This window comes from Petromyzon marinus, chromosome 8 (assembly GCF_048934315.1).
Source record: "Petromyzon marinus isolate PM22_M1 ecotype Great Lakes invasive population chromosome 8, UKy_Petmar_22M1.pri1.0, whole genome shotgun sequence".
Taxonomy (NCBI): Eukaryota; Metazoa; Chordata; class Hyperoartia; order Petromyzontiformes; family Petromyzontidae; genus Petromyzon; species Petromyzon marinus.
The window spans coordinates 14,916,068-14,932,256 of NC_133674.1; the positions used below are offsets into that span (position 1 = coordinate 14,916,068).

At 39.6% G+C, this 16,189-nt stretch overlaps 1 protein-coding gene across 4 annotated transcripts in view; it reads right to left on the bottom strand.

The window, feature by feature from the left end:
• LOC103091780 (phosphoinositide 3-kinase adapter protein 1) overlaps positions 1 to 16,189 on the bottom strand; it is a 199,600-nt gene that overhangs the window by 110,756 nt on the left and 72,655 nt on the right. For all 4 annotated transcript variants that reach the window (XM_032949831.2, XM_032949833.2, XM_032949832.2 and 1 more), the window contains 2 exons: positions 4,889 to 5,012; positions 880 to 1,076 (listed from right to left, as the gene is read on the bottom strand). In XM_032949831.2, coding sequence (XP_032805722.2) covers positions 880 to 1,076; positions 4,889 to 5,012 — 321 coding nt within the window. The remainder of the gene's footprint in view (positions 1 to 879; positions 1,077 to 4,888; positions 5,013 to 16,189) is intronic.

The window sequence follows — 16,189 nt, forward strand, 5'->3', positions numbered from 1 at the left end:
TTTCAAACAGAAGGCAATTATTAAGATCAGGTATAAATATTTATGTTTTACAAAATAAAGCATAACATTTCCTCTTATTTAAATTCAATTAAAGCAGCCTTGTTAATGAAAATATGAATTCATTTGGAGCAAATTATTTGCTGGGAGACTTGTGCATTTTGATCTTGAGTATCTAAGTCTTCACCCTGGTACATTATTTAAAGAAGCTCATTTGTTAAAACCGTAAATATTCCACCACGATAAAATAATTACCATTCATCTAAAATTATTAGATAATATCCCTAGGTTAACTGAGCCTAAAATGAGTACTCGGTATGCACCATCAACAACATCACTTGAACGCAAAGTCAACTGGGCGTGAGACTTTTGCCCACCGGCTCCTGACGCGCCGGGCTGGCTTTAACAGGTGCTCACTAACAGCACTTGCTCCTCAGGCAATGTTGCCTGCGATTAATTCATATATTAAATATGCTGAGGGCAGACACATCCCTAATAATCTTGGGCTTAACCATGAGAATCGATTCAATTTTATTTTTTAATTTCCCCACTTGGGCTTTTCTGCTCTATGCGGCTAAATGTGCAAGCAAGTAAATTACCCTATCAATTACACCCAACCCAGTGGCAGAACATTCAATAGGCCGATTGACTTAGTCATACTACCACGTGGCTTTTCTCGGTTGTGCTGTTCAGCCCTTCCATGTAATTCCGGGTAGTACCGCGTGTTCTCCGGCACAACGTCCGACGTTTCCGTCCACGTCCTGTCCGTTTCTCTATTTAAACCAATGTTGCATTACAAAGCTGTTCAACTCAAGCCTTCAGCCCGGTATGGCGTTGCGCGGATCACGCCTCGATCGCTTGTGCCCGGCCGGTGAGCCTCACCACGTAGTCGTCCATGAATTTACGCAGGTCCTGGAAGCCATGCTGCTCGGCCAGGTTGTTGGGGTACAGGCCACTGCGGTTGGCCACGCTGTACGCCTGCACGGCCCCGGGGCACTGGAAGAGCAGCGCTGTCAGGTTGTGCAGGCCGTGCTTGGCCGCAAAATGCAGCAGCGTGGGCAGTTCCTCCTCTCGCTGGGCTGCATGGGGCAGAACACGGCACAGGTGGCTCCCAATGTGGCTCTTTGACGTAATTTACTGCCATGGCTAAGGGCATAGCTGTGTGCTTTTAGCGATAGAGTACTTTAACGTTTCGTGATATGTGACCGTAAATTGAGTGGTCTTCGCCGGTTCACTCAATGTGGTTTTATCCGTTATCATTCTAAGTTACAACTTTTGACACAATGAAGGCTTAATGAAGGCTTGTCACTAAACATACTTTGTTACAAGGTATGAGAAGGGCAAATGTGAGTGTGATTAAGGCTTCCCGCTGCCATGGTGCAACGGTGCAATACAGAGGTCGTAAGTTCACTCTCCCGACGAGGCAATTGAAACAATGAGTATGTTTCTTAAAAATCTCCCTGTGTCTGTCCACCGAGCAGTTTACATGGACGCACCACAGCTTATCTGTCGGATAGCCCTGCTCTACCTGAGATACAAAGACGGTCGCCGCATCACGCGCGCTTTCAGATGCGCTTCTGCGGCCGTCTGGAACGCTCTTCCTTCGGATATTAGGAAGCCACTGGGAGCTATTCATTTTGAAACCCAAACTGAAAACGAATTTCTTGTGAAATGCTTTTGTGTTTAGTTTGTTATCCTTCTCCAGCACCTCGATTTGCAGGGCTGGCTACGCACGGTGCGAAAGAAGTTCAACATACGTACGAAATAATAATAATGGAAGATTCAAATTATAGTACGTTTCTGGGTGCCTGGCACAGGGACAGAGCTCATGAGTACCTGACTTAACTGGAGTGTGTCGGTGACCACCATATGAATAAATGTGCATAGCGTCACAGGATAGCCTATGACCAGAGTGTGTGCAGATCTTGACGGATGTCGGAAGTTAAGCAAGGTTGAGCGGGCGTGGGTAGTGATTGGCCGTGTGACTACTCTGCACAACATGATGTGACTGGACTGTGGGGCTATGTGGTGGGCAGTCAAGTGAAACAAAATATATTACTGGACTTCACCAACCCCTCTGACCAGTATGATGTATAGTTAAATAACCCTCATCACCTGCATGGCATAGGGAAGGCTGTACATGTACACTACAGGACACACATTTCGTGCTAGAGGAGGAGACAGGAGCAAGTTAATTTGGCCAAAGTCTCGAACAAACCTTCCTTACGGAAGCAACACAGATAACCCAACCCTTTGGATATGATTGTGTTTACATATCACACTGATTATTTCTGAAAACCCTCTCTAAGTATCCAGTGCGTTTATAATGTATGCAAATATAAATGTGTAATAAATGCAAGATGAGTTTTCACTTTAGGTTTAACCTCTATTGCAGAGCACACCTTTGAAATAAACAAAGCCTAGTCTCCTGCTCAATGTTTAAGAAGATGGGATTTTAAAGGTTACTGCATAGTGCACTTCTTCTGAGACCTTAAGCATGATAATCCAAGCACACAGCTAAAAGGATCTTGCAGATAACTTTTTATAGGGCACCGTTTCTCAAATGAGAAATGTGGCACAAACTGGAGTCTGCCAAAACCAAGTAATCTGGCAATGAAAAGCATCTCATTTATTGCCGTGTGCATCTGCTATCTCATGAATTAGACCACTTTTTGTACTGTGTTGTTTCAAACTTTTGCTGACGTGGCATTCACTTATAACACACTAAGCTCAGGCTTGCTGCCCTGAAGACTGTCCAATTTTAACTCCTTTTAGTGTTTCACAGTGGCAAGAACAGACATTATTTGAAATCTGTGTACAAATTGCAGTCCGTTGAAATATGAGCCACCTGCGGCGAAGAAACTGGGCGCTTTTTTAAAGTCAAAACTATCCACGTGTCGCGTGTTGTGCAACGTGTATGACGGCGAGCGGCAAGGGGGGGATGAAGTCAGTTTCTTTGATGTTCCAGTGCTGCGATAGGGCCCACCTTTCGGTAATCCGGTCGATGTTATTCCATTGCATGTCGCAGTCTATTATTTAAGCATGCAGCGGAACGGTGGGGGTAGTGTGGAGGGGAAATGGGAAAGAATGGGTCTCTCCTCTCTCACGGTGACACCTCGTGTGATGAGGCCAAGGGCAGCTCCCGTTCACATCCTAACCCTGAGGTTACCCTATCGTGAGCCTTGAATAGTTTATCACAAATTCTCATAGAAATAAATAATCCACAGCTCTGCTTTCCATTAAATTTTGTGTAAAATAAAATATATATATAAAATACAGGTGAGATGTACATTAGCGTAGCATAGGAATATAAATCACAAACTTTAAAGCTCTTTTCAAACATATGCATTGAATTTATCAATGCGCATACCACATACTGGAAAATCTATTTGTAGCCATTTTTGATCGTCACATAATCACTGCAATATTATTAAACTTTTTCACGTCTTCATTATCAAGATTTAGCAATATAGTGTGTCCATACCATCTTAAATTAAACATATGGCCAGCATTCCCATGTGTAACTCCCATCATAAGTCACACTATCAACTACTGCAGGAACCCCTCTCCAAGGATTCACCATCCCTCGGCGGTCCCACGATGTAACGATCCACGCAGCACCTGTCAAATGACTTTAGGCATATTCTCTCCTTCAGCTGTCATGGGATCGTTCGTCTCAACCATCGGCCATGATTCCTTCCAGCGTTGCGTCCTGCCCAATCCCACGCGCAGTAATATTTTAACACTCGGCATGACGATATCCCTAGCTTGTGTTTTTTCTCTGATCCACGTCTTCTTTTATATGTAAGTTGTGAACTTCTTTCGCACCGTACGTAGCCAACCATGCGATCCAAGTATAAATCTAAGAACGCTTCCCTCCACGTGTCTCTGTGCAAGTTTAGGCTTTTGTTCTATTTTATTTTCGGTTTCCATGTTTACGATCCACTTGTCACAGCAGGTAATGTGCATGCACACTGGTGTGTTGCTCTTTATTATCAAGGTCAGTTTTTCCATCCGACTTTTAGAAATGATTTCCTCGTATATGTTAAATTTAACTATTGAGTGAATAATGAACTAAAACAACACAAGAATGCATATACCATATTAATTCATTGAACGAGCCAATTAATTTTAGCAAACACATTAGAACAAGAACAATTTTACACTTAAATACATGTAGACTGATGATACTTGACAATGTCAAAAAATTATCACTAAAATAACTTTCTTAAAACTACACAAACAATATTCATAGGATGGCACATGGACGTGTTAAATACAGGGTGTTTAAAATGATGGACCCGATTTGAAATCGTTATATCTCTGCAACCACAAACGGTCCATGAATGAAACTCTTACCACTTGAAAGGGCAGGGCATAGAGTTTCAAATGATGACCGCTACATGCCTCTCCCAGCGCACAAACAGCCCCTAGCCTCAGTCATTCGCAAGATGGTGAACCCGCAACACAATGGGCGTTTTGCGTCCAGCAGTTCAGCAAGACTGTATCCGTAATTGCGGTGCAGCGTGCGTTTCAATGGCGTTTTGGCATTGATCCGCCAGTGTCAAAGAGCATTCGTCGTTGGTACCGACGATTTGAGGAAACGTGGCTGTTTATGTAAGGGGAAGAGCACAGGGACGACCACGCACCTCAGAAGAAAACGTGAGAAGAGAGGCGTTTGGTACGAATTCAACTATCGTCTCGATGTTGCCCGTACAGCAGGTGGAGGGCATATAGAGCATTTATAAAACGGTTAGTAAAACGTGATAACTCATTAAACCGTTTGTAACTTTTTGTGCAATTGTAACATGTTGCCATCGTGAAATATAATGCTTTGAAATTGGGTCCACTATTTTGAAACACCCTGTATATGCATCATGTATCAACTCACTATTAGTATTGGAGAGCTGGTGATTTCCAAAAAGGTGCAAGTTGGAGGCAGGGAGGTTTTCCCGTAAGGAATCTGCGAGCAGCATGTCAAGCCTTTCCGGGTCATGTGGCTCAATCTTGAAGGCCTGCCGGGAATCAAAACAATTCAATACTGTCACACATTACAGCAACTCTACAGAAGCGGCCTTTGTCATGGCCGTATTAGTCATCATGCTCACCGAGGGATAGTTTCTCTGCTGGCATATTCAAGATGAAAATTCATAACCCAGTGCAGTATCTAAAGTGTATTACTACTATATTGAGGCAAGAATGTATGTGTGTAACGCGCGTGACGTCTCTCCACATGCCGCACCCCACCCCGTCATGAATATTCATGAGTGGGTGGATTTTTACACTCACGCAGAAGGTCGAGCAGAAATATTTTTTTTTGCAAATTCGCTTTAAGTTTGACGTTTCTTTATTGAAAGTCAATCTAATAAATAATTCTACGCAGCAACAAAGTGGATTTGGTGTCTTCTTTGGTTCTTTCGGTAAAGTCACGTAGAATGAGAATAAAATAATAAATTAATCAAATAAAATAACAATAAAATTCTCACGACGTTTCGGCCACAACACAAGTGGCCTTCATCAGGTGAAGGGACGAGACTGTCTGGAGGACAGCTTTAAATCGAAATGGATTTGGTGTCTTTATTTATTCCTTCAGCACTTGAGACAAAAGGTAAGTCTAATTTATTCTTCACAATTATGGTAAAATAGACATTTCTCGGTGATTTTCCAGATATTTGATCGAATTCAAATTCATTTCAACCCTAGCGACCGAAAGCAGAAGAGAATAAAGTATCAGAACAGTGAATTTGAACAAATTGAAGGTCAGTTACATACAGTGCTAAAGTGACATTAAGTGAGGTGTTTTATGACATAGTTTTGTGCAAGAATCACTGCCATTTAATTTTCGCAAGATACAATTATACTCTGCTCAATTTTTTCGTAAATATTACAGCTTCCGTCCTAGGACGGGCAAACAAACTAGTAACTAAAAATAAGTGTGACCTCTCCCAGTCCCTTACTGAATCATACAGTGAAACGTTGGAGAGAATAAAGATTGTAAGACTATTCTGATTGTTATGCGAGGACTGAGAACATTTACAAGTGATCTGTTCTAATTGTGTCTGCTGTTCATTATGTCCTGAGCAGTTAAGTTTTTCCCCCAAAATGTATTTTTACCAACCGTTTTCTGCAAAATGTAGAAAAGGGATTGCACTTTCATTAACGTCATTTTTGTAGAAAAAAATGACGTTCGTAATAGAAGAAGAAGAATGAGAAGGAGAAGAAGAAGCATCTGTTTCTACAAAAATTACGTTCATGAAAGTACAATCCCTTTTCTACATCTTGCAGGAAATGGTGGGTGAAAATACATTTTGGGGGAAAAACTTAACTGCTCAAGACATAATGAACAGCAGACAAAATTAGAGCAGTTCAAGGTGAGCGTAAATTAACGGCTAGGACCACAGCCGCTTGCCAACAATCATCAATCGTATTCTATTGTTTTCTTTCAAGTTCACAAAAGTCCCAGTACTTGTTTTGTTGCATCGACCACATCCATACGTGTCATCTATTGGAATTTAAAAGAAGCACAGGATCCCAGTGATCCGTTTCCAGATTTGAAACAAAAATTGACAGGGATGGAGAGTACTGTAGGTATTCTCAATAGCAGCTCTGTGTATGGCTGTGGAGAAAATCCTGTTAAAGCACATTTTCAGATGCGATTCCCAAAAGCGTTGGAAATTAACACTGCGAGTGTAATGCAAGACTGCAGATATATATTTATATAAGTAGATGTCAGCCATGCCCATAGTGTTCATGCTACTGTGGGAAACAGGGGGCCACGTTGGATTGAAAGGATATATAAATAATTCATCAAAGTATATTATTTTCCCTCGAGGGTAGAATGGATAAAATGTGGATTTCAAAGAAGGTGCAACTTCAGTCAATATTCTGCCTTAATTAACAATAGTTTAGTACCAATAGATTACAGTTCTGAATGGCACTGAAAGCGATTCTTACATGAAATCTTTGACAGTATTTGGAAATTAATGTTTTAGGATGATCTCTGTACATCCACATAAACGATAGCTATCAATTAAAAACAGTTCCAATTCTATCTGTTCCAGGAAGCACGAACTACACGTAAAAATTACGAACAATGCGTATCACTTTTGATTTAAAGCTTTTGCGACTGCAGGGATTCATATTCTTGGTTCTTTCAGTAAAGTCACGTGGTTTTCACACCTGATGAAGATTGCTTGTGTTGCAGTCGAAACGTCGTGATAATTTTATTGATTTATATTTTTTATTATTTTATTGTTTCCCTTCTACATGGTGACTTTACCGAAAGAACCAAGAATATAATGCATATCACAGCAAAGAACACTGTTTATATGCCATCTGTCAACACGTCTCCTGCACATGAATCACAGAAACACCGCACAAAGCATGTCGAGCCTTGATAAGTTGATGCTGTCAAACCGAGATCAGATGGAGCGTACATTTCTCAAATGCATCAATCACGGCACAGAGTGCCGGCAAACAACTTTATGGTGGTAGGTACCACGGTGGTGTATCAACTAATATTTGTTTAGCAATTCCCAACACGATTGATTCTCATAAAACAAGTCTTGTTAGGTTCTAAGATAAATGTACACATTGCATGAGAACACCACGACCAAGGGCGACAGATCACCTGGGAAAATAAACCAATTGACAAATTTGTCAGCATTTAGCGCTCAAGAAAAATCATTCCGCACGTCAAATCCATGCGTCATCCCCTACCTTGTCATCTCAATGCTTACTCGTCTCCTCTCCCAGTATGGGTTGAACACAACGAAAACGCAATAAGATTAGCAATCAAGGGCAGTGGTGTACAAACATCAACACCGCACCTCCGATTAGCATGGTGGGCTATGTATGGTGCGAAAGAAGTTCACCATATATATATAAGTTAGACATTGATCAGAGAACAAACACAAGTTAGAGACATGACCATGCTGACTTAAAATAGCACTGGGCAGGATACGACGCTGGAAAGAATCATGGCCGATGGTCGAGACTCATGATGGCATGACAGGTGAAGGAGAGGATACGCCTGAAAGGACGACCGTGGTGGATATAGAGCGATGAAGCTATTTGACAGGCGTTGCGTGGATCGTTACATCGTGAGACGGGCGATGAATGTTGAATAATCAGAGAGTGGTTCATCCAGTAGTGGATAGGGTGCGACTGATGATGATGATGGGAGTTATACATGTGAATGCTGACCATATTACTCATTTAAGATGGTATGGGCACACTATATTGCTAAATCTTGATAATGTAAACACGGAAAAGTTAAATAATATTCTAGTGAGTATTGACGATAAAAAATGTCTACACATAACTTTTACAATATAAGATTCTGCGTGTAAAAAAAAATAACTGCAAGCGAATGACAATCTCATTATGACGGGTTTATTGGACAGGGGAGGAAAGAATTAACTTTTGGTTAACTACACGTCCAGTTTATGTACTCGAGATCTTCGGGAAACCTATTGTGATTCCAAGCCAGTCTCAACTGTGACATACATCTGCTGATTTAGTGCACTCCTCAGATGTCCACTAAATGTAATAAGTGAATGTGCTTTGCAACCATACATGAACCTTCTGCAAGGTTCAGCTTTAATTGCATTGCATTTTGTTCTTCCACCACAATAACTGCAGTGATTTGCATATTAAGTCCACAATTAAAAGTACACTGTCTGCCCTGCGAGGGTTCTGACCAGTATGGTGAAGTATGGACAAAATACCCCCATAACTGACATGGTGTGCATCCAGCAGTGGATTGACAAATGGCTACATTGTAGAGGACAAATGTGGTATGACGAAACATTTGCTATAAACACAAAAATACTGTGAGAAAATGAAAATATTTTTTTTTGCCTGCGAAATGTCACCAATATCCTTGATAGCTTGAAATCTCCCATGAACACTCTCAATGCATTTTACATACGGTAGTAGGAAACAATACCTTTCTGTGAAAAGAAATGCATAACTTTGTTGGATGTCACTAATCAAATTGGCTGCAATGCACAGTTGGTTTCGCTGGCTGGAAACATCACTTTGTAGCCTAGGATTACGACATATCATTTATGAAGAAGTGGTGCGCAGATGTGACATAATATGAAGCAATTGTGCACTTTAGATGATAAAACATGACATTTCATAAGATACTGAATCAATTATATTAAACATTTTCAGGAAGGGGGCCAAGCTCAATAGTCCTATTGTTAGCCATCTTGGATTTAAAATGGCCAAAATCCGTAATCCATATACCTAAAGCTTGTCATTTTAATTGACAGAGAGAGCTTCTTTCAATGACCCTATCCACATATATGGGGGCAGGGAAGCTTGAATATCACTATTTAATATGACCAGTTATCTTGTATTTAAAGATGGCTGCCATGTGATGCATATGATTGTTTATTGCAACCAATATTGACCCTACACATCTTTACCATGTAAATTATTGACCCAAGTGCATGAAATGTATATATCTTTTTCTTTCAGTGGATATGGGAGATGCTTGTTAATTGCTCTGCAAACCTGATACATGTTGCAAATAGTGGTGGTCGTTCTTAACCTGCTAATGATGGTGACTTTATTAATGTAGTGGCTAAAATAATTAATCATCTGAGCACGCTAAGTAATGAGCACTTGTTGGTACAAAGACATCAGGTCATCCCAATACGACAGCCTCTCACATGTCATACATGATCCGCCAATCTGAGGGTTTTTTTTATATCGTGTAATGTATGGTTGAAATAAACGTGGTCATAATCCAGGCAATCCACTATAGTGCTCTGTTCAGCATGCACAGAACGATGGGGCTGGTTATAAAACATTGGCCAAGAACCGTATCCGTTTCAGTCGCCCAGGTTGTTTGCCTTTCAGTCGATCCAGATTAGACGAAGGGGATGGTATTGAAACAAATGTTTCATACAGAGGAGTGTGCTGGAGCACACAAGTTGTGCAGGTTGAACTACAGTAAATCCAACACAGACACTATATGTTTGATTTTTGGTAGCTTGAAGGAGTGTTGAAATATAGCCATGGGAGTGACGGGTACTCCCATCTTCCAACACATTAACTGTGTCCAAATAAAAATCCTTTCCCACAAACATGTGGTATAACATTGGTGGCCATAATATGAATATTGTACATTATTTCAAATTGACTTCCCGAAAACGTTTTGTATATGTATCTAACATCAATGCCACCTTTAATGCTGTATCACAAAGTGCACGATTGTTTCACAAATTCGCCCAAATAATGGTTGAAAAACTCAGGGTATTTATAACCAATTTTGGTGGGAAATAGTTAACACAATCCCCCTCCAATTATAAGAGCTTTTTAATTGCACCTGTGGATATTTAACGGCCAACTGTCAATACAGTGTAGTAGTTAGAATATCTTTCCTAAGTTTCAAATCACATTTGAGCAAGGCTCACAGGTTATGAACCACAGCGGGAAATAAAACATAAATAATAGGGATCGTTGTGCATAAGTAGCTGTTGGAAGCAAAGCTTTTTGCTAACCCTAAACCCACAAACCATGTTTTTTTTTTATCCCACGCAATTTGCATTCTGACCGAACCCATACTGTCCACTATCAAATCAGAGAGGAAGAGATGGATGGAGAGAATCCCCTCAAGAATAATCACCTGGATAGTGGTGATGAAACTTCCATTAAGTTAAAAAGGTCCTTTGGTATAATAAAATGTTGTCAATTCATTCACAGGATTACATTTTAAAGCATTCTCCAAGATACTGGCACCTCCACTCAGATCTCAATCATTACTATGTTAAGCTACGAATATGTTCTTAGATTGAGAGTTTTTATCTATGTCTACAATGTTTAACTCGGTGCCAGAGTAATTTTAGAAGTGACCTATTTAAAATGGTGAAAATGAAATTTTATATCAGTCACTTTTGTATCAATCATGGCATTCCATGCATGTTATCAATGACATTGGCAAGAAAGTTCCATTAGGTCAAATACGTATCAATCATAACCAGTTTGTAGAAAACATTCATTTAAATTACATGCATACATGCATACAATCTCAACATAATCCCAAAATATTGTTTGCCAAATTTGTTAAAACTAATTTATAACACCAAAGCTTGTAATAATAAAAAACATAGACCTGAAACTGTCAATTACAATCTCTACCTACATCAAAAATTCTAAGTACAAAAACTTCAAATTGCAAAAACGTAGAAATTAGCTACCTAAAAATGTACACAAACCGCCTTAGTAATAGCTACAAGTAATCAGAATTACACATTTTTTTACCGCTCTGTCCACCGCAAACATACGTATAACACTTAAACAATATCCACAACATATTAACGGGCATTTTAGGGCACAATCACTGCCACTGTGCTTCTATGTATCAAATAACAACAACAATCCATGAGAACATGTTTTTTAAAGATTCCCATGCAGTGTTTTTATAATATGAGGTACAAGGCTAACATTTTATCCATCGTCCATTCTTCAAAGTGAAGAAGATGGAGAGGTTTTTTGTGTGCTTGTATCACACTACATTAATCTCAGATTTTTTTTAGCACACATGTTAAGAATCTGCAACGTAAAAAAACAACCATTATTTATTAAAGGAATATTGTGTATGTATTAATTTTAATTTCATTAAAAGGTAAATGTTTTTACAATTTTATAATCGCTTAACTAAATCTATCAAGACTGAGTCTACTTAAAAACACTAACATCATATCGAGATAAATGTTGATAATATATGCATAAATAAACAACATATTAGTCAATAAATATGACACACATATCAAATTAATCATAATTTAAAGCCTTTTGTAAATAGAATCGCTGGATACAGGCCTCTTATGCAGTGTCGGTCATGGGGGTTATTTGATCATACAATGCTGATCAGCGGTCAAGGGGATGAGACCACCCAGGAAAGGATCAGATATCACTCACGACTGTGAGCCATGTATGAGAACAGCAGGTCACACTCATTACTTGGCTGAAACTATCTGAAAATAAAAACCCAATGCAGGACCCTTCTAAAAATGAGTCCGACGACCCAGTGTGGTTTTTCTGGATAAAAAAAGTCAATTATTAGAATTATTAATATAGTTCACCGTTTCATAGCACAGTGTACTATCAAGTTGCACCACCCCTCCACCCTGATAAAGATATTATTGATGTACATGCATGCAGCCATGGTGTAATGGTTAGCACATTGGACTTGCCTCCTGGCGCGGCAGTTGAAACAATGGGGAATGTTTCTCAAATCTCCTGTACACCCATCAGTATAAATGGCTAACACCACAATTAGTCGATCGCCAGGTCACGTGTACCGATCGGCAGGTCACGTGTGGTGGGGTAAAGCGTGGGCACTCCCACCTCGGTCCAAGATGTCTGACCAGCGTGGAAGAGTAGGCCAAACACCCTCTGGAGGAGCTCTCTCGTGCCCTCCGTCAGCACTGGCATGAGCGAGCAATCGCAGATTTCCACCGTTACATTTACATAAACATTCGGGTATTTAAAGTGTGCAATAACGAATGGTGAGCGTGTCTTATCTACTTCCCACACAAGTCAGTGAGCGCTAAGTTGTGCCAGTGGTGCTGTTGGCACCGGTGGGTGTATGGTGGGTTATTCTACACCATAAAGGCACTGTTGGATACCCTCTGCTGTAATAAAATTAGAAATCCATCTGATAACGTGTCATGCCTTGTCATGTTTCATGAAAATAAAAACACCACTTGTGAAAAAATGTACATGGTATAGATTCTCAAAAGCAATATAAATCACGCGTAACTATATAGACTACACATATAAAATCAGTCGATTAACATAAAACATCTTTAAAGATATTTCAGCCAAAATGCGATTTATTTATTTACATACAATATTGCCAAACACTAAAATAATGAGAATAGGTTTTTTTCCCCTTTTTTCTGGCAACAAAACTGAAACCGTTTTACAATGAATCATGTCTGCAGTAACCACAATACTTGTGGTCAGAATGCAAACAAAAAAAACACACTCTGATAATAAATGCATTGTCTTTGAAACTGATTTCTCCACACCAGAGACAGCTTTCTTTTGAGCCTCGTCTCAAACGGTGTGAGACCAGAGGGCGCCAAAATAATGTTTTTTTAAATGTATCCAGAAAGCGAATTTCGAACATTTACCAACATAAAAAATGATATGTAATCATACTATCCCTATCCAAGAAATGAAATCTATTTGCAGCAGTTAACTTTACGACAATACAGTCAATAATAATTGCCAAAAAAATCATTTGAAATACCCGAGACAAAAACTACGCAGGCACAAATGAAATCGAGGATAGATGGTAAATTGAAATGTAATTATACCATTTAATAGGCATGAGAACTGAGCATCTGGTATCACGGTCCATTAAGAGAACCTCCGTTTTGTCAGGGGGGGGGGGTTTGAGTGAAGAAAACTTACGTGCTCCGAAACGCGCAAACCCACACACGTTATTATAATCCTCCTCGTATTGCTACGGATTTGCACTAATCACACCGGCATACAACAATACCTGTTTTTTTAAGTATTCGGTTGCTAAACGTTCCCAAAATGTACACAGATCTGGGCAATTTATTGGTAAGCTGTGTTAAGTTGAATAGCGATTGGTTTTGATCTGTCATTTTTAAGTTGCCATGTGATGGGTCCTCAGACAGACGGATGCACCTTAATCTCCAGATAATAAGACACTCCGGAAAGTAAGACGCACACCCAAATGTGTGCGTGCTATCAATAAAGTTATAAAACGTGGTCTCACACACCTACCACATTGTGAGATTCACTTCCAACTACAGTAAAACCTTGGGTTGCGAGTAACTTGGTCTGCGAGTGTTTTGCAAGACGAGCAAATTTTTTTAATAAATATTAATTTGATAAACGAGCGAGGTCTTGCAATACGAGTAGTACGTATATACGCTTTGTCTGCCGTACGTCACGTGATCACAAACGATTAACGAGTGCTTTGATATACGAGTGCTTTGGATTACAAATACGTTTCCGGAACGAATTATGCTCGCAATCCAAGGTTTTACTGTATTGCTTAAATTACGCAGTGAAAAAGGTTGTTGTTTTCATTTGGAGACAATGGTGATATTTCCCTGGCATGGCAATAAGGAGCCTATAGGCTGTCTTGAATATCTAACTCACGTAAACAAATTGTAAAAGTTCCCACATGAAAGCCTGCAATTTTATATCAATATAAACATATGTATTGGATGCAATCACTCAGGCAGTATAAATAAATTGATAAAAACACGTATTAAACACTTCATAGGCTTCATTATACTGTATTCATAGCTATCAATCACCATTTCCGATCGCACCAATCAAAGTTACAAAGTTTAACTTCTATTCTCTGAGTTAATTTATCACTTATAATTAGCTATTGCTCTTGAAGTCTCCCAGAAGTGCATTTATATTTTTCTTTTTATTCAAGCCAAATTACATTCCAGCTGCACATTTAAAGAATGTGTCCACTTAATTTATTTTATAAACTTCTTTACAATAACGTAAGTGGCTGTAAGAATAAAGTGCATTAAATATAAATACAGTATAGAGTTAAGTAGACTTAACATAAAGGAGCTTTTGTTAATCTAGTTTTAAATTCGGCTCTGTCTCCTCTCCCCTAGAAACATTGAGCGATCGTGAGTAATTTTCCAAAGTTGGGTGAAATGTGAAATGTTAAATGCACGTAGCTGCAGCAGGGCTATCCTCTTTCACACGTGTACTCGATAATGCTCTGATAACTCATCATCAGGACGTGACAAATCATGGGCTCAATCAATAGGAACGGGTGACTAAGAAAGGGTTAATGCTAATGCCTTAATCGATTTCAATTCTGGACATAAACTGATGTCATTGCTCCATCTCTGTGATCATCGTCCTCTCAGGCATGTTCACTCCTGTGGCTGCCATTTGGTCACCAGTCTTCCAACACTGGCCATCATCCCTTCGAGGGATGTAGCCATCCCAAGCCCCACTTCCTTTTCGGAAACATTCATTATGATGCCTCTAATTTGCCCTTGTTCCATGATCCATGTGTTTGAATAAAATTTAAACATCCTTATTGGATTTGGATGGATTTAGCAGAAAGGCATTAATAAATAAAAATCCGGCTTGGTAAAGGTGGTTCTTTTTCTTTCATGCAAAATAACTTACAAATGCTGTCCCACGTAATATTATATATTGTTTACAAAGCGATAGACACCAGCAACATACCTCCTCAACCTATTGCTATGCAAAACAATTAGCTGTGTATATTGATGCAATCTGTAAGAGTACCACACATTCCAAACATATATACAGGTACCTTTTTCAACTTTCGTTCTTTTTATGCAGATTTATAAAAAATAAAAAACGGCCTGACAAAATATTATGGTGAGGTATCACACCGTTTCAGTGAAAGCTCAATAAAAATTCGTCCAGTGTCAAAACAGTGAAGACAAATTGAGAGTGGCAGGGTTAATATACTGGTACATTAAGAATCCTGGCGATGGGAGGGATGTCCTGCTCCACGGTAGAGTAAATCAGAGCTCTGGGATAAACATCCTGACATTGTCGGCAACAAATGAGACTTCCCCGGTGATTAAACCCTGGCAATAAATTAGCTTGTGGCAGGGCACGTGTGAAAATGCATTAAATATTCCCGCTCAAGCAGTCGAATGCTGCATTGTTGATGCTAAGCGCTGCGCCACTGTTATTAAACCAGCACTACATTCCCCCCACCACCCACAATCCACACACCCTCCCCCTCCCACTCTTCTGGGTCAACAGACCCACACAGTTAATTCATGATTTCAGCATGGCTGCTCAGTTTTCATGTATAACAACAACAAAATATATACACACGTATCACTAAACATGTACTCGGCTTGTAAAAATCTCATATTCGTTTACCCACGTGGCCTACAGAATAACATTTGGTGACAGTCTAAATCAAAGTCTACACCGGAAAGCTTGAATTATAGTTTTCGTTGGAAGGGATGTCACCTGTGACAGTCTACTGTGACGTCTGCAATAGTTTACTGTGAGAAGGTGATATTTATATTGTAGCCGATCTATGTCACTCGTTTAACTAATTTTCAGAATGAAATAGAACACATTGTTAATCATGGCAAACTTTACAAATGATGCAGACCTATCACGATGCAAGCACACAGCCTACTCCTAAGTCTTC